Here is a 25,688-nt window from a genome sequence, read left to right on the forward strand (position 1 = left end):
GACTGGGCGGGAACACGAGGAGGAGAAAAGGGCGGGGCGGCTCCGGGGCTCTTATTCCCCCTGATGGAGCCTGCGCTCCCGCGGGGTCCGCAGGCGTCCACGTTGTCCTCGGGCAACAACGCCGTTGCCCAGTTCCCAGGCAGTCCCAGAAATTGTTATATTTCCAGTTTGCTTAGAGTTTTTCTCATGAATAGATAGATGTTGAATTTTGTCTCTAGCTTTTATGCATAAAATACAAATTTTTTTCATTAATGTGTTAATATGAATTATACTGATTTTCAGATGTTAAACCAGTCTCGTAGCTCCAGGATAAATTCCTCTTATTGTGACATAGGACCCTTTTGGCACCCTTTTTATATATTGCTGGATTCGTTTTTGCTAATATTTTGTTGAGGATTTTTCATCTATGTTCATGAAGGACATTGAGAATATTGGTCTGTAGTTCTCTAGACCAAGTGAACAGTGGACATTCCTTAAGATAGATTATAGTCTGGACCACAAAACAAACTTTAACAAGATTCTCTTATTGTATCACAATTAAAATTGTAGTAACAGAAAAAACATACCTTTAAATAACTCACTGGACAAAAAGGAAGCCTCAAGGGAAATTGGAAAATATTTTGAACTGAATAAATCAAAATTCATAAGATGCAGCCAAAGCAGCAATTTTATAGCATTAAAATGCTTATAGTAAAAAAGAATAAACCGTCTCAATAATCTAAGCTTCTATCTTAAAGAGACTAGAAAAAGAAATATAAACCCAACACAGAAGGAAATAATAAAGAGCAGAAATCAATGAACATAAAAGCTGTAGAGAAATAAAACCAGAAGCTAGTTCTTTGAAAAGATCTATATTAATAAACTTCTAATCAGACTAACCAGAAAAAGAGAAGGAAAAAATTACCAGTATCAGAAACGAAAGATGAAATTATTACAGACCCTACAGAAATTAAACGGATAATTAAGGTATGCTACAGAAAACTCTATGGCTGTATATTTTTGACAACTTTTATGAAATAGACCAATTCCTTAAAAAAAAAATTACTGACACTCACAAAGAAATATATAACCCAAATAAACCCATATGTACTTAAGAAACTGAATTTCATAGTTTAAAGCCCAGTTAAGAAAATTACAGGACCAGATAGTTCCACTGGGGAGTTCTTCAAAACATCTGAGGAGGAAAGACCTGTTCCTACTTTTAGAAAAGTCCTCCAAGTGTACTCATTAATGGTATTTCTCTCACACACACAAAGCACATGGTGCAGCTGAGAAAACAGTGTTTATTGAGGAAATGTCCCAGTTCTTCTGAGAGGGACCCAAGCTTCCCTATGAGTCCACCCCGTGCAGTCTGCAGGAAGCTGTCATGGCAGAGGGAGCCCTGCCCTGATGACCCAGGTTGTGGCTGCTTATGCCACATCCCCCACCCCACGCAGAGGGAGGGATCTGAACTCAAAACCAAAGATCCAAGCAGTAGTTCTAAACCCACACAAAAATACCTTGTTTCTGAGGGCAAGGCAGGCAGGCAGGAGTTCCCCATGGGACCCTGAGGTCAGCATTCTGGAGGTCCTGCTCCCTGCCTCCCACTGCCATAGGGATTCAAGGCCAAATAGGCAACCTCTGGCGGGAAGAGGGAAGAACAGAGGTAGTCCTGGGGTCCTCGCTGGGTTGTTGGCTGAGGGTCACAGCCTGGGCTCAGTCTGCACATGGGCCCTCCCATCCTCCTGATGCACCCCTCACAGAGGGGCTGGGTGCCATTCTGCGCTGGGCCTGTGAACTCAAGGCAGGTCCAGGGGTTGGCTGGTCTCAGCTGTCGGGCCACCCATCCTGCCCGTGCCCTCCAGGCAGGCCATGCCACACCTTCTGCCCACTGAAGGGCCTGGCGGTGTTTGCAGATGGGACTGGACAGTATGCTCGTCAGACCAGATGGCAGGAGGCAGGAGGCCCGGCAGCCCAGGGCCCACCGGCTGAACAGTTCCTGCCCTCCCGCGAGTCCTGCAGGCTGCCTGGGGCACTGCTCCCCCGACCACCACACCCACAGGAAGGGCCGTCCTGTTCTGGCCAGGGCGTGGACTCCTATTCTCATCTCTGGACTGAGTCCAGGCTGAGTTCACCTGGTTGGGGGTTCCCTGCACCAAGGCCTGGGGCAGTTGGGAAGAGGCCGACTGCAGACACCTGGGGGGCTGTGGCACAGGGGACAGCAGTCGTGGGGTCCTGGGAGTCAGGACAGGGAGACCCCAGGCCCATGCGGTCATGAGTTTAAGAATGCAAAAGCCGATGGCTCTGAGCTAGGAGGGTCTTTGGCTGCCACCCTCTGTGACAACGTCCAGGGGTTCTGGGGAGGCTCCTCTGAAGCCGTCCTGGTCCCCACCAGGTGGGGACAGGCCACCAGCTCCATGCCAGCAAACAAGGAGCTGTGGCTGCCACTGGCCACTGGACTCCATGGGCAGCCGCGGAGGCCTGGGCCGACCTCTAGCCCTCCGTTTGGGATGTCCGTGCCCAGTGGGCCCTGCTCGTATCCAGCCCCCTGCTCTCCGGAACATGCCAGTCTGATCTCAGGCTCCTTGGTGTCCCCAGGGGCAGGCAGGGGGGACCCATCCAGGGGAGGAGGAGGTGTAGGGCCCCTGGGCGAGAACAGGGCTGAATTCAGAGGCTGCAGGAATGCCTGGCCCCCAGCGAAAGGCACGGCATCGGTCAGCAGGTCAGCCAGGCCCCCACGGGCGGCTGTGGGACCGGATTCAGACAGAGGCTGCTGGGCAGGGGGCCGCTGGCGGCAGGAGGCTTCGAAGTGCCTTAGGATCTGGACAGTGGGAGAAAAGGGGCATCTGTGAGGGTCCCGTGCTCCTCCTCAGGGCCCGCTCAGGGGTGGGCAGGCCATCGGTTCGCTCCCAGGTGGTCTTGTCACTGTCATCCCACCACTGGCGGATCACTGCCAGCTTCTCGGGGGCCGTAACGTATGTGCCTGCTGTCCTGACAGTGTTTTCCCTGCCATCAAACCTGCTGCGTGATGACCCCACGCAGGGAGAGGCGGCCCCACAGAGGGAACGAATGTGCCTTAAACTGCTTTTTTAAGACACCACTATGACACCCCAGTCGAATGTGTGCGTGTATCACAGCCTCAATGACACTTTGACACTGACAACTAAGGATATGAATTTTCAGCGGTCACAGAGGAAATGGGAAGATACCAAGGGATGCCGGCAGGTAATGGAGGTGCCGAGGCTTGGTTGTGGGGAGAGGCCAGCAACCTGGGGGTGCTCCCAGAGGCCCCCAGTGAGAGAGATTCCAGGCAGCCTCGGCACAATTCAAGCATTAGTGGGAAGGGGGCACAAATGAATGGGACTGTCTACGCTCCAGGAGCTGGGAGCTGCGAGCCAAGCAGACCCATGTGCTGGGACATGGGTGGAGCAGCACAGGGTAACTCCATCCAAGCAGTCAAGGGGGGCTTCCTGCAGGAGGCTGCGCATCAGCTGAGCCAGGTAGGAGAGGAAACTGCCCTCAGAGCAGAGCTGCTGGGCAGTAAGGCGGGCAGGCTCAGGGGGTGTTCCAGGGCCGGGAAGAGGCCCAGCATTCCCCGAGCAGGTGCCAGGGGAGGCCCTGACTGCTGTTCTAAGGGCACGACCTGTCCTGGCAGCAAAGGACAGGGACAAGAGGGTCATCTGTGAGAAAGGGTGTCCCCACACCCACTGCTTTGGGCCCCAGTGGCTGCCCACCTTGGTGGCCTTGTTGGTCACAGGTCCAGGGCTGCCCACACTGAGCTCCTGCAGCTGCGGCCGGGCGAGGAGCAGGATGTGCTCCTGGGAGAGCAGGTCCGTGCACCCCAGGATGGCAATGGCACCCAGGGCTCTCTGCAGAGTGAACGGGAGGTCAGCAGGGTCCACCCCAGGAGGGAGGCCCATCTGACAGGCTCGCTCCTGTCTTGCGGCTTCTGAATCCCGGGGATCCCTGTGCTCACTTCCCCTCCCACCCGTGCCCCAGGGCAGACCCAAGGTGGCCTTGCCCGCCTGTGCCCCTCACTCACTCCCCAGCCTCACCATCTGCACGTGCTCGCTGGCCTCCCCCAGGTGCCGGATCAGCAGCTCCAGCACCACCTCACAGTTGAGCAGTCCGCACCTGCGGGGAGGGGCAGCTGGGCAGGGGGCAGCCAGGCAGGGGGCAGCCGAGGCCTTTGCCTCAGCGGGCAAGGGAGGGGGCGCTGGGAGTTGGTGGGGGGCTCACTCTTTGACGAAGTGCTGGGCCTCCTCTTGGTTCAGGAAGGCACGTGGTCCCTGTGTCACCGTCCGGACCAGGCTCAGCTCCTGCTGGCAGTCGCTCAGGGTCATGGCGTCGACCCTGTGGGGGCACAGGGTGGGGGGTGGACGAGGCCCCTCCAGACCACGCTTCCCGCTGAGGTGGGAGTCTGAAGGGCGGGGTGGGGCGCTAAGGGACTCGCTCACCTCTCGGCCAGGTCGCTGGGCGCCCGGCTGGCCCCCGAGGGGCTGCCGCTGCCTGACAGACTGCCCGAGTCCGAGGCCTTGCTCCGGCCGTTCTCCTGGGAAGAACTGTGAGAGCCGGGGCTGCTGTCCTGCTCATCCCAGCCCCCTCCGGCCTGCCCGGGCTGGTGTCTCACGGCTGGAAGAAATGGTGAGACCCCGGGCCTCAGAGTGGCCGCACACCCGTCTCCCTGGGACCCCTGGACAGGAAGAGAGGGAGGCCGCCTGGGCTCAGCTCCAGAAACGGCAGGATGAGGAGACCAGGGCAGAGCGGAATGCACCCTCACACAGTTCAGAGTGCAGATGGCGGCATGGACATGCCTGGCCCAGGACCCAGGTCAGGGACACGCAGTCACCCCAGGCACCAGAGATGATGCGGGGCAGCTGGCCTGGGCAGGGGCATAACACCAGCACAGCAGCTCTCAGGGCTCAGACCCTTGGTCACTCAGTGACACCCGTCCCCCCTCCATCCTCCCAGGACGTCATTTTTTCATCGCCCGGTGTCACCGACTGCCAGCTTCTCCACCAGCACACACACCATGGAGGGCGGCCTGGACAGGCATGGAGCCAGCTGGATGTGCTGGGTGAATGGACGGGGGTTGGGCTGGAGCGCCAGGCCCTATGTCTGAAGAGCTGGGACCCTTGAGGAGCTGCCACTCCTCAGGGAAGCTGGCAGAGGTGCTGGGCAGTGTGCAAACACTGGGCAAAGAGGTGGTATCTACAGTCTGCCTGAAGCCACCGCAGAGGCCACAGGAACACACGTGGCACTGGTGGCTGCCCTCAGGGCCAATCGGTAACTGATCACACGAACCCCCAACAGGTACCGCCGCCTTCCTCAGCCCTGAGCTGGACCTGGGCTCTTGCTGCTCAGAGGCCTGGTCTTCTGCTCCACCCCTGGCCCCAGCAGGTGACAAGGAGGAGCTCAACGGCCCATCCGGGCCCTGGGAGGGGAGGAGTCTCGCCTGATACCTCTGGCTCCCGGGATGGCTGCAGGGAGCGGGTTCCCAGGAGTGGAGTGGCCCCGGCCGGCTGAAGGCGTCACGGCAGCCTGGTAGGTGTCACCCCGTGGCAGGGGCCCCTGGGAGCCAGGGCTCGCAGGCCCAGGACGCATGGCGTTGGCCACCACTTCTGCGGCCTTCTGGATGGTGGAGAGGAGGGCTTCACCCGCAGAGCCTGCACCAGAGGAACAGGCACATGGCGTCAGCCCCTCGGTCCTGTCCCATGTTCTCCCAGGACGAGGCGCCCATGGCTGCTCCCTGCTCAGGGCTCAGTAGTCTGGACAGAGACCGTGTGGCGGGACATAGGCCCTTCCAGAACCTTCCCAGGAATTCCGCTCCAGTGTATTCGCAGGCCTGATGGAACTGGTAGCCGAGCTACACCCACCTCAGAGCCATGGGCCTCCTCAGGCTGGTCCAAGGAACCCAAGCTCCATGGCCACTCAAGGACAGCTCCTGACCAGTGCCAGGGGCAGGAGCTCTCTGTGAACCCTACCGGGGTGACCTGGCCGTGAGCCCCGGAGCAAGAACAGGCCAGGCCTTAGAGGCAGACCCACTTTAGGACGCAGTGATTCTGAAATGCGGGGGGAGGGCAGTGGGGGGCGGGAGCTCTGAGCTGGATGTCAGCACAGGAGCCCAAGCCCACGCGAGCCTCCCAGCAGACAAGGCTAGTGGTGTCCGTGTCACAAATGCCACTTGGCTCTAAGTCACCTGTCATAGGCAGCCCCCACCCTCTGCCCTTACCCCCTCCAAGGAGCCAGGGACTAGGGGCCGAGCTCAGGACTGAGCCCTCACCTGTGGGTTAGGCAGACCCGGCTGCACGTGCCCTACCCTCCCGCAGAACTGAGCAAGAAGGTGGCAGGAGCCAACGCAGGGGTGCCAGACTTTAGCCCCGCCCTCCACGCCCCTGGGCTGAGAAAGCATCTGGCCCCAGCCCCACACCCAAGCGCCCACGCTCACCCACCTGTGTGGCCCGGATCCTTGCTGTAGCCGAAGCCCTGGAGGGTGCCCTGGGGTCTGGACTGGGAGCCCATGCCTGTGGGAGAACCCACGTCATCCTGGCATGGGGGCGGGGGAAGACCCCGAGCCCCCAGGATGGAAATCCCATGACAGGGCTGCACATGGTGGGTCACATACCTGCTGGAGGCAGGACCCTGGGAGACTGGGAGGGAGGCGGAGGGGACAAGGTGTCCGAGAACAAGGTGCTCCCCAAGTCCTAGACAGGAGGCAAGGGCACTCAGTGGGGTTGCACGTCTGCCCAGCGTGCCCCCCCTCACCCTGCCACTTCCCCCAAGCACCAGCCACACACGGAGCTCTGGTCCAACAGCAGGAGTGCAGCTAGGGTGACCTGGGTCGTCGGCTCACCTGGGCGGCCGCCCGCACCTTCTGGTACAAGCTGCTCCCATGGAGAGGGTCCGGGGGCCCAGTGAAAACTGCAGGGCAGAGGCAGGAGGGCAGCATTACGGCCCGCCCAGGCCAGCCCTCCCTGCATCCCGCCAGGGTGAGCTTTCTGAAACATTAGGTCTGACCTTGAATCCCATGTGACATCACTTCCAGGCCCCCAAGCGTTGGGGGAGCCCCACTTCCCAGAACACCTCCTCCAGGACCCACTGCCCCATGTGGCTTCTCAGACACGCACCATTGTCCCCAGCGCTGTGGAGGCTGGGCCAGCACGGCCCCCTGGCCCCCTCTGCCCGCACCCACAGCGCCGAGGCCAGGATCCAGCTTCCAGAACATCACCACGGCGCCTTCTCAACCCACTGCCTCTCACCGGCATTTCTGCATCGGCCACCTAACTGCCTCCCCTCAACCCACTCTCCAGCCAGCGGTGACACGAATGGGGTCTTGCACAATTCAAAACCCTTTAGGCGTTCCCAGGGACTTGAGGATAAGACCCCAAGTTCCTTATCATGGCCTGAAAGGCTCCCGTGGCCCTGCCCCAACCTCAGGCTCCCAGGCGCCCGTCAGAAAGCTTCAGTTGTGGCCACTCAGGTTGCCGCGGGGCCTTTGCACACACTGGAGGCCCCATCGCTGCAGGGGCCGCATCCGCCTCATCCTTCCAGGCTCCTTCCTTCCTCATCACAAACACACTTCACTCCCAGCCTTTGCTGCCAGCCCCACGCTGTGCAGACGACGGCCCGTGCCCAGCCAGGGCTGCCCGTCAGAGGCCGAATCAGCCAGTGGAAGGCGAGCAGCTGCCTGCTGTCCCAGCCACGCCTCCAACCGTCCCCACAGGGCCCAAGACTCAAGCTGCAGGGTCCCACTGCTGGGGCCCAGACGCGCGGCCCCTCCTGTGTGAGCACGGCCATCCTCTTTTAGCCTCGTCCCCAACCGCGCTGACAGCCCCTGGGGCCATGCTCAGAGCTCTGGGCACAGATGATAACTGCACAGATTTTGGTGCCAACAAAGAACCACGGTCAGCTGCAGTTCTCCGGTAAGCGAGTGGTGGTCAACAGCAGCCTGGCCCCTCCCTGGTGCTGCCCTCTCAGGGACGGCTTGGGTGAGGGTGGTTCTGGCCCTTCAAAAGATTCGTGCATGATGGGGTCCGAGGGTGGAGCGCCCCCTAGACGGACCCAGGCCGGATTCCTGCCCCACCAACTAGTAGATCTCCAGCCATGTGCCCACAAGTCCTTGTTAGCGAGAGAGCACGACGGTCCTGGCCTGTGGCGTGAGGGATGGGGCCCCACTCACACCCACCTAGAGCCTGGAACATGACAGGCCAGCGCCCACCCCTCCTGACCAACCTCCCACGGCCCTTCCCTTCCGAGCGGAAGGCTTACTAGCTCGCCCTCGGTCTCGGGCCCTTAGGGGCAGCCCGGGGAGAGAGAGCCCATGGCAGGGGAGGGTGGTGTAGCCGTTCGCCGAGCACCACTGTGTGCCAGGCACTGGGACAGATGGGCAAGGTCTGGCAGGGCACAGATGGAAACGGTAATTATGCGCCAGTGTAGCGAGCACAGCAGCAGACAGGGGAAGGCCCTGGAGGAGCGGAGACGGTGGAAGGAGGGGTTGAGCCGGCTGGGGGAGAGGAGGGCCCACAGGTGGGCAGGGAGGCAGACGCTGGTGGAACGGGGTGAGGTGGCCGGCTAAGGGAGTCTGGCTGAAGCCTGTCCGGGTCGCCCTTCTCCCTGCGGCCCTCCCTTGGGGCTGTGCGGCCCCCACACCTGCAGCTTCCTGGATGAAGGCCGGATTGCGCTTGAGGATGAGCAGGAAGGACGCGGAGCCGTGAGCACACAGATGGAGCATGATCTTCAGCACCTGCAGGCACAGTCACGTGGGGCAGGGCTGGGCCCAGAGGGCACCTCAGAGGCACAGCCCAACCACCCCCTCGCTCCTCATGGCCCCTCATGGGCCAGAGCCCAGGCGCTGACCTGGCCCCGAGGATCGGTCTGCAGGCCCACTCACCGCCTCACCTTGAGCTTCACGCGGCCAGAGCCGCTGTGCAGACGGTTCAGAAGGTACTCCAACAGGCACTGGCTGTTGCCCAGGGACTCGTGGGAGATTTCTGGGAGGTGCTCGGTTAGGGAAGGAGCGAGCTGAGCCCAGGCCTCGCCGCCGCTGAACTTCTCAGGGTGCCCTCCCTGCAGGCACCCATCCCAGGACCTGGTTTCAGGAGCGTCAGGCTTCTAGTGTCCTGGGCCCCGTCATCAGTGATGTGGCTTTCAGACCCCGCCCACACCTTTACTATGGGAAAGGGGCCATGGAACCCCTTCCGGATGGGAGAACCCCAGGGACCCTGCGTGCTGCTCTGGGCCCCCACGTGTGGACACAGGAAGGATACTGGCGATCTCCTCAAACAGGTAGCCCGGGCACGGGACGTCATCATCCGACGTTCCCTTTAGGAGAACCGGGAGCTGAAAGGCAGCAAGAGCCCCGCCCGTGAGTGACCGTTGTACACAGGGTGGCCCCACAGACACCAAAGGGGCCGCCATTCCTGAAGGGCTGTTGGGAGTCCTAGTTCTTGGGGTTCCTGGGGGCATGGGTTTCCACGTATGTCACTGTTGGCATGCCACCTGGTAAGGGACCCCAGCAAGGACAACAATGGTCCCACAGCCACAAGGAGCCTGCTGGAGCCTCCCTTCTGGACCATCGTGATAACGCCACTCTGCCTGGGTCAGGATGTGTGACATGGCTCCCAGTCCTCTATGCTTACAGACGTGCAAAACAATTTAAAGGCACCTTGAATACATCTACTTCTCATGTAGCAAAAACAGAAAAGCTCAGGGTGAGCGCCTTTCCCATGCAGGGGACTGGGAATGGTCCATCTTTCTAGAGCACAGATCAGCAAACGTGATATAACCACGAGGCCTGACCCCCTCCCCCACAGTTCCACTTCCAGGAACAGACCCCACAGAAATAACCCACAAGGAGAAGTGACTATGCTGTGTCCTACGTTTATTTGTTAGCACAAACATATTCACATGATGCGCTGACTCGTTAGCGCAAAGACATACTGTCTCCAAGGATGAAAACCATCTGGGGCGCGTGAGCCTCGGCGTGAGCTAGGACACAAGACCTCAGGGACACTCAGAATGCAGACTGTTAGGTGCTGCCACAGCTGACAGTTTGAACAGCAGCTTTCTAGTGTCACAACAACACGCGCCTGAATGTCACGCGAGGCTGCGGGCACACACCACTTACACCGTCTGTCCACCGAGACCCACCCTGGAGCTGGAGACGTCGGTAGAACCAGGTAACTCTGGGTGTGGAAAGAACCTCTGTGCTGAGGGAACTGACGGGGCTTCTAGCAGCATGAGGATGCCCCCAGCCCCCGTAAAACGCCTGCCTGACGAAGCTCCACGTGCTGGGAGAATTGACTGTTCACTCTGGCCAACACCTGGCGACGAGCCCCGACCTCCCCTTCTTGGAGCATTTACTGGAGCTGTGAACACGGATGTCCTGCAACCCAGGAGCGTCTCTCAAGGACCTGAACCACCATGAAGGCAGGGTCTGTCTCCCTAGGCTCCGGACCGGCGTAACTGCGAGCCAGCACACGGCTGGACTGGCAGCTCTCACACCGCCCAGCCCCTCACGGGAGCCCCCTCGCCCCTCACTCTCCCTTTAAAACGCCCAGTCCTCTGAAACAAACGGGAACGGAGCTCAGGGCTTTCCCCTCCGGGCAAAGTCACCGTTTTCTCCTGCTTCCCAGACTAGCGCCTGGCCGTTATTTATCCTGAACACGGTTCGCTGTGCTTCTCTTTCTGTGAAGCCGCTTTAAGCCGGGAAAGAAAACAGAAACCCGCGCCCCACGGCTCTCTTCCTACTCGGGTTCTGTTCAGTAGCCTGACTGTCCCCCTGTGGACCTGACGCAGGGTCGGCCTGACCTGCCCACGCCGCGTACACGGAGGGGAGTCCCCCAGCCTTGGGAGGGGGTGATGGCTAAAGGGGACTGGAGGGGCCGGGCGGGTTGGAATGGAGAGAAGGGGGTCAGAGGAAAATGGAGGGGACGCCGAACCCGGGAGGAGCCGCAATTCGGTGACCCCGGCGCACCAGGGAGAAAGTCAGCTCTAGCCCAAGTCAAGCCGTGGGAAGCGGCACGGAGCAGGGCCGGGCCGCCCGCACTCACCCGGTGCAGGAAGCTCAGGCGGTCCCGCAGCGGCGGCGTAGCCGCCATGATCACGGTCACCTTCCGACCCGCCCCACTTCCGTCCGGCCTCGGGCTCCTCCAATCACCGCGTGGGTCTGGTCCAGCTCACCAATCGCTCGCGTGGGCGGGCCCTGAGGTCTACTACGGTAAACAATTTGAGCCTGAACCAATCCGAAGTCCGAGATCAAAAACAGACAAGCATACAAGCCAATTGTAAGGCTCTGGGGGACCACACGCGCGGTTCCTGACAGAAGCCTGGCCAATTAGAAAGCGTAGGGAAAGTTATGGGCGGAAGCGTCGACCTATCAAGCTGTTGAGCGCCGGAAGAGGACGGGCCCAAGATGGCGGCGCCCATGGATGACAGGAAGAGCCGCTGATGTCCGGGAACGGAGTGGTGTGGGGGCGAGTGCGAAGCCGCCTCCGCGCCTTCCCCGAGCGCCTGGCGGCCTGTGGGCCCGAGGTAAGGAGGTGTCCGGTGGGGTAATGCCTGCGGGGCAGGAAGGATCGCGCGAGACGGGGCGGACAGCGGGGCGCTGACTGGGGGCAGGCGCGAGGGCCCCCGCGACCCTCGTCCGCCCCTTTCCTTCCCCCAGGCAGCGGCCTACGGCAGGTGCGTGCAGGCGTCCACGGCCCCGGGCGGCCACCTGAGGAAGGATCTTTGCGCGCGAGAGTTCGAGGCCCTGCGGAGCTGCTTCGCCGCCGCGGTAGGTAGGCGCCCCCCGCCGTCTCCCACGTCTCAGCCCCGCCTCGGGGGAGGGATCGCTGGCCTTCCTCCCCTTCTTCCTGCGGGCGTTGGGTGCCCGCTGGTGCTTCAGACGCTGCACGCCGACCGACCAGCCCTCGCCGCGCGACCCCCGCCGCCACGGAGCTCGTGCATGTCAATGAGGGGGACGGGGCGACGGCGTGTGTGCAAGCGCTTTGTCACTCCCTGTGGTGCTGTCGCCTGGGGGAACGCCCAAACCGACCTCAACCCAGGGCTCCCAGCGGAGCACCGTTAGCACCCGCTGGCTCCGTTGGCGTCATTGGTGTTCACCACCCCGCGTGTGCTGCGTGCGCAGTGTCAACCGCTGGTAGCCCAGTACTTGCCCAGGGGTTGCCTGGTACCCTAACTGCCCCCGCGCAACAACCCCGTTTTACAGAGGGTGTAAGGACAGCCCATAGGTCATTGTATCCTGGCTTTGTCCTCATAACCAAGCTTAGGACAGGCTGAGAAGTCCTCCAACCGGCGCGCTAGGCGGTTTTCACTGGCGTGGAAGTGGACTGTGCTGGAAACAGACTGGTCCTTCTCTTGGAGCTGGACTCTGTTCTGCCCCGTCGTTCAACAGCAGGTCCCTTCTGTTTCTCAGCCAGGACGTTTTCTGATCCCTGTCTGATCAAATGCTATGCCAGTGAAAGCCTCGTGGAAATCCTCAAGCAGTGTAGCAAGTAAAGAATGTGTTGTGTTTACACGTTTTCATAAAGGACGTGGAGAAATAGGTTTGGAGGAGACACGGACGTGACCCGAGGTGGGAGAAGCTGCTGGGGGGACCTCAAGGGGTGTCCCACAGCCCAAGGAGGGGCTGCCTGCCCTGAGGCTTTAATGTGCCCCAGGTGACCCTGACTCAGTGGGTCAGACGGGGGCTGTGATGGCAGAGGTTGGCTGGGCAGCACTCAGGAGTCCCGGCAGTTTGCTGCTGCTCCAGGACCCTAAGCAGAATGGCTGAGAGCACATGGATGTCTGCTTCCCAGCTCAGGGAGACAGTTCACATCCTCATTTCCCGGTGGGCTCAGGGAACTCCTGCACCTTCCTCTCGGTGGTTTTCGCCTCGTCCTGCCCCCTCCAGTCAGCCTGTGTCACCAGCCTCATCCATGTGGCTGCTTATCCGAGGTTGCACCTGTCCCTTGAACTTGCTCCTACCTCCTGGTAGCTTCCCTGCTTTGCAGCCCACCCCAGGGAACAAGGCAGACCTCGCTCTATGGTTACCAGTTGGAAGGATTCACATGTGAGACAAAGGTCGAACACTCGCAGCTACACACAGGTCTTTCTGCACCACCTGTTGTGGTCAGTCAGGAGTGACCTGTTACAGGTGCCTGGTCATGTGACTTACCTCCCGCTCCTTTGCCTCCATCCCATAAAGACATCCCTGAGGGAGGAGCCCCAGGCAGTCTCACGTGCCAGAGGGCTGCCTGGTGGGAAAAGCAGGGGCTCAACTCCAGCCCCGCCCTGTGATCCCTGTCCCTGGGCAAGCATGTCACCCTCTCTGACCTCAGTGTTTCCTCAGGAGAAGGGGTCCCCACACGGCTCCTGGCTTTGAGGTCGGGGGCCCCCCGTGCTGCGACCAGCGAGCCCACGACCAGGCTTTGGAAGTGTTCGCTGGAAGATGGCATGTGGCGTGGTGGTTGTTACTTTGGAGCCGTATCTAACTTGCAAAGAACCCATTCAGACAAAGTACTTTATCTTCCAGGCCAAGAAGACCCTGAAGGGAGGCTGTTAGGAAGGACCAGTGCTGCAGTCAGGCCACGTGCTGCCCCAGGGCACAGAGACAGACACCTGGTCCTAATGGCCCCGAGGGGGAAACGTCTTGAAACACTGAAAGCTCTTAGGGCTAAAAGGACTTGACGGCATCAGGGCGAACCGTGGGCAGAGGGTGCAGTGGTCCCTGGCACTGTGTACACGGGTTTGGGTTAGAATGAGATGGCAGTGACCCACCAATAAAGACCACGCAGGTCACACATGGTCTCTGCTCTGTGTGGGGTGGGCCATGGGAGACGCTGCCTCAGGATTCTGTTTTTAAATGCTCGCCAAAAACACATCATCTGAATCTCACAAATCCTCTAGATGTAACTGCCAATTTTGAGGACATACCAAAGGTAAAAGAAGAGGGACAGCATGAGGAAGAGACCCCCACTGTAGAGAACCCGATAAAGATGGCTGTTCTGGAATCGGAGGAAACGGGGGTGCTTTTCTGTAGAAGGCAGTGAAGACGGCATGAGCCGGAGGTACTTCAGGAACCCAGCGGCTTTGAGTCCCGTGAGGCTGCAGGCCCCCTCCCTGAGTGTGGCGAGAGCCAAGCCCCCTGACCTCTACCCCCACACTCCCTGTCCTGAGAATGACATGCCCAGCAAGACCAGGCAGGAACCCCAGTGCGCCTACCCGGATGATTCGATTCCTGCTGGGTGCGTGGGGACTCCTCCAACAGCCGCTCCCAGGGACAGAGAGGACACACTATCTTTGGACCCTACCTGCCCCAGGTCCCAGAGCCCCGTGAGCCCAGCACTGAAGTCTGCATTTGTTTCCTTTTAGATGCTACTTCAGAGTTCATCCAGCTTCCCCCCAAGTGGTGAGCCTCCATGTCCCTGAGATACGGTTCTCCAGGTGGCTTTGGAGGGGCAGCAGGTGCTGAAGGGCCGGGGGCAGTGACTTCACAGTAGCCACTGGAATTCAGGACCCCTACTCCTGCTGGGGTGACAGGAGACAGAGCCTGAGGGCTAGCAGAGGGCGGGTGGCCAGGAAACAGCCTGCTGACTTCACAACTCCTGTGTGCCATCTGTCTAGACCTTGCAGCTCAGGACCGGTGGGTGCAGCCAGCCTGTAGGATGGTCGCCCCCCGACCCTCTCTCTCTCCACTCCGACCGTGGGCAGTCCCTGCATTGCAGCTGGGCACACCTGCTCCAGGTCCCCCCCACCACTGTCCCGGAAACCAGGTGTTCCCCCATCCCCGGCCACCCTTTCAAATTCCTATCCAGGGTGGCAGATGAAGCCATCACCCCACGTCTCACACCCAGGACCAATGTGGGCTTGTTCCACTGACCAGCCAGGCTGCACCCCCAAACACCAACCTCAGCTCTCGGCCTCTGGATGCCCCTAGGCCTCTGCCCCGCTCTTCTCTGGCCTCCCCAAACTTGCTTCATCTTTGACTACTTTATGAGAGGGGCTGCCGCGGGTCAGGATGCAGCAACAGAGGTTCCCGTGTGGTCGGAACCGCCCTCTTGGCCCTCAGGAGGGGCATCTCAAGTTCATCGAGGGCTCAGCTCCATGGGCTTCTGTCCTCCACGCCCTGTGCTGGAGCCCTCGCAGACGGTCCTGTGCCAGTCGCCGGGGCTGTAGCTGCGACAGGGAGGGTCACCCACTGGTAGCCAGCTTGCATCTCTGGCCTGGACCGCTGGCCACACGTACCAGCAATGGGTGGGACTCAAAGGGAGGAGCTGTCTGTGGTCAGAAAGCAAAGCACTGTCCAGCCCCTCCCAGCTCCCTGAGGTCCTGGCACCCGTGACCCCAAATAGGGAAGGACTCATTCCTTTGCTGAGTGGCTGGGGAGGGGAGCAGAGCTGAAAGCCAGGAAGAGAACAACTGGGGGGACCCTGAGCATCGGGTGTGGGGACCTGGCAATGGGGGCAGGCGATAGCACGGTCATCCTGCTCTAAGGACACTTATCTGGGCAGCAACAGCAGGGGTGTGGGTGGCCTCGGAAGAGGACATGGAACCTGGGTCAAGGTAAGGTCTCAGGTAGGATGTCCAGTAAATAGGGCTGGACACAGTCCACTCCCACTCTGCACAGATGGGGTCGCCCTGGGGACACATGCAGAGGTGCTCTACCTCCGAGCAGGTTCAGGAGGGAGCAGCTCAGCCTCCAGAAACGTCCACTGCACTTAGTTACCACTTCTAGTCCTCAGGCTGCCCAGTGCACAGATGTTACAGTAACAAGTAAAAACAGTTTCAAAAGGTGCGGGGCACAGCACGATCCGAGGCCGAGGCAGAAGGGGAGCCAGGCACACGCAGGACGAAGTGCTGGAGGCCCCGGGCTCGCAGAGGGCAGCCTGCCACCCCTGCCAGGCCCCCCGCTGAGCGGCTCCCTGACCAGGGGCCACTGTCGGCTTTTCTACTCCTTGGAAACCACACATCACAAAACACCACAAAAACCCTCTCAGCAGGCGAGGACAGCTGACCCAGGACCAGCTGTGCCCACACGTTGCTGCCGTTTGTACGACACCCAAGTCCCGGTCACGGCGCATTCGGGCCGCAGACCTGGCGGTAAGGGCCATGAACTGGGCAGCGGCAGCTCGGCGTGCGGACGGGGTCTCTGCAGGGCTGCACTGCATCCGGGTTCCACGTCACCGTGAGGCGTGGTTACCGGTCCACTTTCACAGTCCCTGTCGGCTTCATGTGTGTTGCATGGAGTCCTATACTGTCTTCCCTCAGGTAACCCACCTCACTAACTTATTTCTAAAAAACCACATGGCAATTTGGGGAACCACAGCGTGGAGCAGAGTGTGTGACAAGGGCAGGGGCACTCGCGCAGCTCTGACACCCAGGAACGGATTCGCCGTCCCACCCCAGGGCCCGTAGACAAGAAACAGTAGGGCAACGGCAGGGTGTTTACTGAGGTTTTCTACGACACTCACAGAGCACGAGCTGTCAATAAAATCTGGAGGAACTGGGAATCCCAGGTCGGGACTGCTCTCGGCGGCCCACGTGCTGCGACGAGTCGTGGGGGCACCAGCCCTCACGAATCCTGCTCCCACAGCCACACAGGACCCACCTGTCAGAACACGGACGTGGCGGGTCACCAAGCTCAAGTCCCTGCCGATGCCATGTCCCCATGGAGTCTCAGCAGGTGGCTGCAGGAGCTCAGAGGAGCACCAGGGATGGCAAAATCCGTTTTCAGAAGATGCTGCAGTGACAGCTTTCAGACTTCCCCTCAGAGTGTGACATCCAGAATTCAGCGCCCTCTGCACTCCAGGCTGGCAGCCTGGGCATGGCTGCATGAGACCAGAAGCATGGCGGCCACTTGCAGGTGCTCAGGCCTCCTCCAGGGCCCCGGACAACTGTTTGATCTGGCGGCCGTGGACCCCCTGCAAAGTGCGTCCTGCGGCCTGGCGGAGCTGGGTGTCCAGGGCGCTGCGGAGGTCGCTGATCTGCACACCAGGCAGGGGCTGGAAGCTGATAATGACCCCGCCATGGGGGGCCGGGCCCCCGTCTGCATGAGGAGCCACGTCCCGCCGCCTCCTCCGGAGGTCAGAGCCAGCCTGCACTTTCAGGTCTCGGTTGGGTTTGGCGTTGTCCGGCTTCTGAGCCTCAGGGACGGCCTGTTGGGGCCTGAGCTCAGGGTCTGGCCTCTGCTCAGGCTCTCGGACGGCAGCGTCCTCCCCAGGAGCAAGCACATGGTCCCCACCCAGGTGGCCCCCGCCAAGGGCCTCCTTTCTCACCCCTGGGTGACCTTCCCGAGCCCTGGCAGAGACAGCTGGGTGTTCAGGCTGATGTAACACAGCCTGGGCCCGGGGGGCTGCTCCTCCCGACCTGCTGGACAGGCCTGCAAGGCCCCGGTCTGGGCTCACTTGCTGGGGCTTGTCTGGCCCCGTGCCCAGGTCGCCTGCTGCCTCCTTTCTGGATTTCCGCTTCTCGTGGGCGCCTCCTCCAAAATCGCCCCGACTCTGCACGGGGGGGTCCCCAGCATCATGTTTCTCTGGACTCTCAGGTGCCCCAGCGAGGTCCTGTGCGCCGGCCACCTTGGGCTCAGCACCCTGCCGGCCCTCCCTCGGCTCGGCCTGGGCTGCGCGGGGCTCCGTGTCCATACCACCTGGAGGACCAGCTGGGGCTCTGCCTGCAGCATCCTCGGGCTCGTCTGGGGATCGCTGGTCATGCCCCTGAGGCAGAGCGGGGGGCTGCCCAGGAGCTCTGAGCTCAGGTTCCAAAGGCTGCAGGGGCAGATGTGTCACTGTCCCATCGTGGGTGTCCTGCTCCTTACTCCTGGGCACGGCTACCCCTGCCTCAGGCTGCATGTCCACTGCAAGGGAAGCCATCGTTTCAGCCTTGGAAACGAGCTGAAGCCACTGATGCCAGGACTGAAAGGAACCAACTTGCCAGGGATTAAGTACACGTCACCACGTAAACTTGCCCAGCAGGACTCAGGGCTACGGGGCTAGCTGCAGGGACGGCAGGAGATGCTGGCATTCACACTACACAATGCCCTCCCCGGCCCCCCGCCCGGCCCCGACTTGCCGTCCTCGCCGGCTGGCCGCTGCTGGTGCATCTCCTCGTGCTGCTCCTTGATCACTGCCAGCAGCTTCTCCTGCTGGTCCAGGAGGCGCTTGTGCTGCTCCTGCTGCTCCTGGATCACCTGCAGCAGCACGGCGTGCTCCAGCATCTCCGCCCGGCCGGCCTCTGCGTGGGGACCCGCGGTCAGAGCCTGTGCCGAGCCCAGATCGCCCCGAGGCTGGGCCGGAGCTCCTGGGCCCAGCACAGGCCTCTACAGCGGTGGTAGTGACCATTCTAACTGCCTCACTCTCACACAGGCTTGTGGCCTAGACACCCCGGCACAGTCCCAGGGGCCCTAACTGGCTCACAGGTCGCTGCCGGAGCGGCACCAATATGACCTAGGCTGGGTCTTAAGCTAGAAGGGATTCTGAAGGAGAATACGGGCACCTACAGAACGCCTCTTGCAAGGCAAGAAGTCTGAAAACAAACAACCGTCTTTCCAGCAGAGACAAGAGCTGGGATCTCCACAGGGCTGAGGCAGCCCACACTCAGCAGGTCCCCACACTGTCCCCCAGGACATGGCTGTAGGCCCCACACGCAAGGAGCTTGGCAGCGAGGCGAGCAGAAGGCCGGTGCAGCAGGTGTGGGGAGGAAGCTCGGCTCTATCACAGATCCCCACACAGAACGTGGCCCTGGCACCAGTGGCAGCCTCAGCCCACAAATGCTTTAGCGTGGGCCAGGGGCGCCCCCGAGCAGCCCCGGTTCATGTAGCATTTATAACAAAAGTGTCTTTAAACAGGAAGCTTTGAAAGATGCTGTGACGGGTCAGGGATGTCAGATGTGCAAGCTCACATGGGAAGGAAGGAGAGAATGTTTACAAGTGGTGACAGCGACAGCCCAGTCAGGGCCCGCCTGCTAGGCACAAGGACGCGTGACCTGTGACCTGCCAGAATAGTGTGGGGTCCATCTGCCCCCAGGGATGGCAGTGGGTCCACCCCCTGGAGGCCAGTGCCGGGATGTGCAGGCGGGTGGGCTGTGAGGAACGGCTAACAAGGCCACCATGGCAGGAGGGCCAACGTGGAGGGCAGGAGGACGGGACCCCGGGAAGCAGTGGGCCCCGCAGCCAGCCCAGCTGCAGCGGCCCTGCTCCCCACCAGGCACCCATCCAGACATCCTGAGGTCATCAGGACGCCTGCCTGAGCAAAGCCATGTTCGTCGATGGGTTCGGACTCTGCATACCCCCCTTTAGACAAGTGCTGTCCCCACAGGCTTTCAGACCAGCCACCTTGGCCATGGGCCATCCTGTCACCCTGGGTGCCCTGGCGTATGACCACATAATGGTTGATGGCACAAGGATGACCCCACATGCTGCCAACACCGCTCGTTCCCAGGCGGGTTCCTGAGGAGCAAGTCCCCCACCTCACTGGCTCCTCGGAGCACTAGCCCTGCACCAACGCAGGGGCGGGGGGAGGGACGTGACACCATGTCCAGCTAGAAGCGACACACAGAACAGATATGAAACAGAGGCGGAGGCAACAAGCTGTGCCCACAGCCGGACCTCTCACGTAGCCCAGCAGAACCACAGGGACCAGCCTCACAGATGGGATGAGAGCCGCCAGATGCTAACATTCATGCAGAATGTATTACCATCAGGCCATGCACACACAGAAGTGACACGTGGTCCCCACCCCATCTCAGGTGGGCCTCAAGTGACCAGCACTTACAAACTGTTCTCTCGTGACAGCGTAGCCACCACAGGCCTAAAAAGGACCAGGCCATTGGTAAAAGAAGGGAGCAAGTCGGGGCACTGGGGGACTTCAACTGAGGGATATCGCCCAACCCAGGGGTGGGGGGTGGACCGTGTGCGCTGCCCTGGGCTCTGCCACACGCGCCCCGTGCAAGGCCGTCATGGGACGCATGCCCGCGCATCTCTGAATGCTCCACAGACACGCCTTTTATTGTGACACACGCCTCTCGATTCCTACCTGCTACTATCTTTTTGATTTCAGCTGTTCATCCCATTGAGAGGCGTACGGAAGAAAGGCAGAATAGGAAACCATGAAAATTCTCTTTTCAGAAAGAAAAAAGTCAAAGAATCAAACAGGTTTGGAAGCCATAAACAGAGAGACTAAAACCAGAAACAAAGTAACACGTGTGACACTCCTAAAGCAGTTCCTGGGACGCAGTGCCCCTGCAGGACCTGCCGTCCAGGCCCCTGGGGGTTGGAAGGCACGGACTGACGGCGTCCCTATGCCAGGAGCTCCGACGGGCTGTCCCCACAGACCCCCTCAGAGGCAGCTCAGGGGCACTGAAGCCTGTCTCATGGCCCCACCCTAGGCGGCTCTACCTCAATTCACATACATAGGGTACACAGGGTACGGTCCAGGGACCTGGGGCCACGCCTTGGATACTGCCACCAAATATGGTGATACTACTGGGGCTCAGCCTGGGTGGGGATGTGGCACACAAGCCTGTGGGTCACCAAAGAAGTCAGACGGGCAATTGTAGGCCAGCCAGGCGGCTGCCACCACCTCCACCACAGAGGCAAAACCAGACTGGTGGAGACATGGGGAAGAGGGTTATCAAAAGCCAACCACTGGAGTCACCCCAAAATGAGCAGAAAATCTGGAGGCAGATTTTCAGCAAGTCTCACTCCCTGGAGAGAAAAGGCAAGAGGAGCTTGTTTCTGGACAGGTGATGGGTCTTCATTGCAGGGGACACAAATGTCCCCCATCCCATCTCCCACCAGCTAAGGGCACGGGCAGACAAGGGACTGGAGCCACTGCTGGGGGTGGGATGCAGCCACTGGCCCTCAAGCTGGGTCATGGGAAGGGACACCCTCAAATAAGCCATAGTCTTAATGTACTAACGCCCCCATACCTGCTGGCTGTAATACCCCGGGTTAAAAGTGAAGTGACAGACAACACAGGATTAGAAGTGAAGTGCTAGGAAGTGAAAGAAATGGTACTGGAAAGTCACGTGACAGAGTAGTCACGTGACAGAGCGACCGGTTCTTTCAAGGGAGATGAAAGGGCTCCTAGGGAGGAGCCAGAGAAAAGCTGCGAAGGGGGCGGCAGGCAGCTGGCCTTTGAAGGTCTTTCCCTCAGTAGGAAACGGGACACCAGAGGCTGTGGCCCTCCCTGCCATCCCTTGAGGTATGGAAGAGACGGCAGATGTCCCAGGGCCCCAGAAGCAAGGAGGTTGGGGGGGCAGCTGAGGGGGGTGCAGCGAGATGGCAAAGCCCTTACCCTCCAGCTTGCTGCCGGCATGGTCTCCGCCCCGTCCCTCCACATTCCTCTGGCCTCTGGGCTCTGCCTGCTGCACGGCCCCGGCGCCTGGCTTCCCACCTGCACACACAGTGAAGACCAGGTTCACAAAAAACTCGAAGGAAGGGGGGGCACAGAAGGCAGAGACAAAAGGAGGCGGCAGATGTTTCCTAAAATTACCCTCCACTTCGCCCCTCCTCCCCTGTCAGCACAGTTTATATTCAACCTGATGATTACCAGGGAAGTAATAAAAAATATTTAACAATCTCATAGACGGTGGCAGTGAGCCAGTGCTAACCACCCTTGCCAATTAGCATACGAGAGCCGTCCTGACCGGCTCTTAGCTGGCACTTGGCAACACAGTACCTGTCAGGCACTGGGCACGCCGTGTCCCCCCCCCCCGGCCCCCGCCCCAGCATGTGCACCCAGACACAGGAGCAGCGCAGCACCTGACATTTAGTGGTCTGGCAAACAACTGTGTGACAGATATTAGAGTAGCTGTCAAGCCACCAGACTCCGTTTTCCCCAACAGCTGCTGAAGGGGCTGCTATGTTCACATGCTAATCTTGGAGATGAGGAAACAACGGACAGAATAAGGCCAATCAGTTCCTGCCTGTACCCAGCCTCTCCCACGCCCCACAGCGGAGGGTCCTCTCCAGGGATGGGGGACCTTGCTGACACCTACCAGGATCCTTCTCCACTGGCTTGCCCACAGCCCCCACGTGGCCTGGCAGCGGGACACCGGCTGCTCTCTCCCCTGCACCTGCCCCCAGGATTTCCTGCCCCTCAGGGAGCACTGCCTGCGGCCCTGGACGCAGACCCCTGTCGCCAGGCTCCAGATCCTGCTCCAGGGGCTCCATGGCTGGCTGACCATTTCCTTCTGGAACCTTCTGAGGATCTTCAGGAAGACCACCCGCTGCCTCCAGGGCCTGGTCCTGGCCCAGTCTCTCTCTCTCTGAATCTGGCAGAGGTGGCACGATCTGACCCTTGTCCCCCACAGCCTTTTCATCCAGGTGTTTGGACGAACGTTCATTCTCCTCCGGTCTTTCTCGGTCTTGACCTTCGTCCACCACCACCTTGTCGTGAGGGACGGGGGGTTCATGGCGGTGGGCCTCGCCCATAGGTACTGCCACACCTGGCAAGAGACGGAGGACGCGTTAGAGAACAAGACGGGGAGGATGACTGTGAACTGAGTTCCAGTGCCCGATGGTGTGACAGCCCAGCAAGTGCTACCTCTCACAGATCTGACTACTGTCTAGCTGAGGACTGATACTATTTCTAGAAAGTTACGAGAGGCGGCTGCAAACCAGCTGCTTTGGCCAGGGGCACAACGTCTATCTGAATCGAAGGACAAAGGATGCAGAAAGGAGCAGAGCTCGGGCAGGGCTGCGGAGGAAGGACCTGCGGCCCTGGGAGCCCTCCCTGCAGCCGCCAGCACCGCCTCCACCCTCGGCCCTCCCGGCGGCTTCATCACCTTGGCCCGGGCGGTCCAGCTGCACCTCCTCCTGCTTCTCCTTGGCGCCGTCCCTCTGGGGCATGTCCACGGGGCCCTTTATCTGTGCCTGCTCCATCTCATCCTTCTCCTGTGGCCGCTTCGGCTGATCCCGGCCGTCCTCGGCCGCACCCACAATTGGCTTCTGGCCTGGAAGCACAGCACAGCTAATTGAGCAGCATTTACACATGGCTACACCACCAATCAGCACGGAACCGGGCGGTTTTCCCTCGATTGTAATCACATTTCCTAGTCCAATGGCAGAGCCTAAGCAGTTATTTCTTTCCTGCTCAATCATTAGCAGCTAAGCAGCATAGAAAACTGTCACTTTTCATGTGTATTCATAACAAAAATGTCAAAACGAAATTTACACCTAATTGGGTGCAGAGCACCGTTCCATGTAACAATGCCAATTGCCACCAGATGGCAGCACGAACCCACTCTTTGGTGCGGGCTGGGGGCTGCTGGCCTGGGGACACCACCATGCTGCCACGCTCAACCCCTCCCTGCAGGCTCAGAGCCAGAAAGAAGAGGGGCTTAAGGAAAATGCCGTTAGGAGGTGGCTGGCAATCCCACTGACTTCTTGCTGCTGATGGTGAAAATCGGCATCGACAGGAAGATGACTAAAGTGCACCGTCTGCACAGCTGTTCGGCACCTTCACTGGGGGCTTTGGGAGGGGCGCACAAAGATGGCCCACAGAACTGGGCCAAAATGGAGCCTTTTAGGAAACTCTCTCGAAAAAAAGACACTTTCTACATGTCAGGCGAACATGGCAAAAACAAAAACTAGCTGGGGGAGAAAAGACTTTAAAACAGTCATTTCATCCCAGAAGCAAGAAGCAACCTTTGTTCCCATCTCGGAACCCGAGTTTTCCAGAAAGGGGGGACTGAAGTCTCTGGCGGGCGGCAGTGCTGCTGACTGGGCACAGCCTCGGGCGTGGGGGCTATGTGGGGAGGTCCTGCCACCCAAAGGAGAGGAAGCAGCTCAGTCATCCTGACATGCCAGCCCAGGGCAGCCCCGTCACACATGCAGCCTGGGGCTTAGTGCCCTAAACACACTGGTGGAGAGACGGGACCATGCTGGCTGCCGGGGAACTGGTTAGCAGGAAGCCAGCTCTGGACTCTTCGAGTTTATCCAAATGGCTGATTCAAATAAGCATGTGGCCATCACCCCAGCAGGTAAAAATGTCCTGGTCTCTGCCACACAATTATCCCCTCACAGAGGCCCCTATGCTCCAACAAGAACCACTGTAAACAGTGGTATTTGTCTAGCAGATTATGAAGTTAAGAAAGAGGCCAGAAGGGGAAGGACAGAAGTGACAAAACAAAGAAAGAAAGTCTCTGTTCTGTCACGGGACCAAGTTGTCTCTGAGTGATCATTTCTCAGCAGGGAACAAAATTAGTCCATCATGGGCGTGAAGGACCAGCTGGGGTGAGCTCCATGTGGCCCGCCAGGCCAGGGAGTGACCACGGTGGACACGGAGCCGCCCAGGAAGTCGAGACTCAGCCATCTGCAAGGGGCTTCACAGCGAGAATCAGAGGGCTGGGGCCCCACCCGCCTGCAGCCTTCTCAGGCCTGGGCTCCCCACTCTGCAGCTGTCCACGGGCAGTGGCCACGGCATTTTCTAAAACGGAACCAAACTCTCCATCAGGGAGTTGACCAGCAGCGCCTCTTGGCCGCAGTAAAACTAACATAAAACTTCAAATGAGTAACTGAAAACAGCCCATGCTCCCCGGGCTTGGTTTCCGAAGGGACGAGACCGCGGGTTTCGCAAAGACAGGAAATCACCCTGTGTGGTTGGTGGCGCTACTGGCCAGTAAACAGGGCAATGACAGTGTGGATGGAGCAGCTGGGGAGCCAGGGGCTTTGCTGTCCCCCTTTCTCCTGGGAGGAAAGGAGCGGGTGGGGCTCAGGAGCAGCCAGCAGAGGGCGCCCCGCGCAGGTTCAAAACCCCAGGACTTCCAAAGGTCAGCGCCAGCCTGCCTCACTGGTCCTCAGGGTCATCACTTCATTACCAAAGCAGGACTCGCCAGCCACCACTGGTGATGGGCAGCAGACCCAGGAAATTCCGTGTTTACGCCTCTTTCCACCACTTGGTAGTGGATCCAGTCTGCCCAAGGCAGTCGAGCTTGTCAGTGGGCTCCAAGCACACTCAGAAGGCCCTGTGGTGACAAGGGACACACTCACCCTCCTGCTGGTGCTTCAGGCCAGGAGCTCCCTTGAGACAGACAGGCCAACAGCCTCCTCCCGGGGCCCAGGGTGGCACCAGTAATACCACAAGAATCCTGGCACAGGGGCCAGAGGGCCAGAGCCTGCTGACACCGGAGGCGCTGGGCTCTGTCTGTGGGGCCAGACGCATTGGCAGTGTGGGGCGCAGCTTGCAAGCAACCCGTCCACAGCGACAAGGACCTCACATTTGAGGCTGGTCTCCACTGCAGCAGACGGTGCAGGGGGACCCCATCCCAGGTCTAGAGGCGTGCTCTGCTGTCACCAGCATCAACCAGTCGCTCTGTCTCTTGTGATCAGTAAGATGGAAGCAGACATCTCAGACAGCCAAGCACCAAAACAGTCACTTAAAATTACAACTGAGTCCCACAGACCAGACAGAGTCCTGTTGACAGGAGGAGAGGCCCAAGTTCATGGAATGCACGAGGCCCAATGGTCACGCTCTCAGAAAGCGAGAACGGCCACCTAACGTTGCCTTACAAAGCCAGGCCCTGCCGTGGGGTGACGCCCCTGACACCTGGTCCTGCCTTCCCTCCAGAGTGCCCACCTCCATGGCATGAGAAGGGGTGGCTCATTACAGGCTTATTTTTAAACCCCACTCTTCTTGACTTAGTCGCAAAGGGACCCTGACTCTATTTACTCATCTTTTGAATGTGCGGGACTCCCAAAGACTCCTCAGACCCCACTGTCCCACAGG

General features: G+C 59.8%; 3 protein-coding genes across 12 annotated transcripts in view; 1 reads left to right on the forward strand and 2 right to left on the reverse strand.

The window, feature by feature from the left end:
• Positions 1 to 1,263: 1,263 nt before the first annotated feature.
• On the reverse strand, positions 1,264 to 11,189 carry TEPSIN (TEPSIN adaptor related protein complex 4 accessory protein). 3 transcript variants are annotated; one of them, XM_019735616.2, is made up of 13 exons: positions 11,031 to 11,189; positions 9,246 to 9,318; positions 8,878 to 8,969; positions 8,629 to 8,722; positions 6,833 to 6,900; positions 6,605 to 6,683; positions 6,432 to 6,503; positions 5,442 to 5,645; positions 4,437 to 4,611; positions 4,219 to 4,332; positions 4,035 to 4,113; positions 3,714 to 3,848; positions 1,264 to 2,800 (listed from the first exon to the last, which is right to left on the reverse strand). In XM_019735616.2, exons 1-13 carry the CDS (start codon positions 11,076 to 11,078, stop codon positions 2,252 to 2,254), a joined length of 1,782 nt encoding a protein of 593 aa, XP_019591175.2. In that variant the 5' UTR covers positions 11,079 to 11,189; the 3' UTR covers positions 1,264 to 2,251. The 3 variants fall into 3 exon arrangements, with proteins under 3 accessions (XP_019591175.2, XP_074176453.1, XP_074176452.1); XM_074320352.1 differs by having other exon boundaries at positions 8,836 to 8,969; positions 11,031 to 11,100; XM_074320351.1 differs by lacking the exon at positions 11,031 to 11,189 and having other exon boundaries at positions 9,246 to 9,557.
• A 164-nt stretch (positions 11,190 to 11,353) lies between these two features.
• NDUFAF8 (NADH:ubiquinone oxidoreductase complex assembly factor 8) lies at positions 11,354 to 13,761 on the forward strand. 2 transcript variants are annotated; one of them, XM_074320353.1, is made up of 3 exons: positions 11,354 to 11,511; positions 11,645 to 11,759; positions 13,496 to 13,761. In XM_074320353.1, exons 1-3 carry the CDS (start codon positions 11,428 to 11,430, stop codon positions 13,648 to 13,650), a joined length of 354 nt encoding a protein of 117 aa, XP_074176454.1. In that variant the 5' UTR covers positions 11,354 to 11,427; the 3' UTR covers positions 13,651 to 13,761. The 2 variants fall into 2 exon arrangements, with proteins under 2 accessions (XP_074176454.1, XP_019591178.1); XM_019735619.2 differs by having other exon boundaries at positions 11,645 to 11,755.
• Positions 13,762 to 16,392: 2,631 nt separating this feature from the next.
• The window catches only part of SLC38A10 (solute carrier family 38 member 10), a 38,850-nt gene continuing 29,554 nt past the window's right edge, over positions 16,393 to 25,688 (reverse strand). For 2 of the 7 annotated variants that reach the window (XM_074320343.1, XM_074320344.1), the window contains exons 12-17: positions 22,747 to 22,914; positions 21,958 to 22,407; positions 21,255 to 21,353; positions 19,992 to 20,015; positions 18,031 to 18,192; positions 16,393 to 17,815 (exon numbers count right to left, since the gene is read on the reverse strand). In XM_074320343.1, the coding sequence (XP_074176444.1) occupies positions 16,830 to 17,815; positions 18,031 to 18,192; positions 19,992 to 20,015; positions 21,255 to 21,353; positions 21,958 to 22,407; positions 22,747 to 22,914 (1,889 nt within the window). In that variant the 3' untranslated portion in view covers positions 16,393 to 16,829. The remainder of the gene's footprint in view (positions 17,816 to 18,030; positions 18,193 to 19,991; positions 20,016 to 21,254; positions 21,354 to 21,957; positions 22,408 to 22,746; positions 22,915 to 25,688) is intronic. The other 5 variants (XM_074320349.1, XM_074320350.1, XM_074320345.1 and 2 more) reach the window with 3 other exon arrangements.

Source organism: Rhinolophus sinicus, linkage group LG15, assembly GCF_036562045.2.
Source record: "Rhinolophus sinicus isolate RSC01 linkage group LG15, ASM3656204v1, whole genome shotgun sequence".
Lineage (NCBI taxonomy): Eukaryota > Metazoa > Chordata > Mammalia > Chiroptera > Rhinolophidae > Rhinolophus > Rhinolophus sinicus.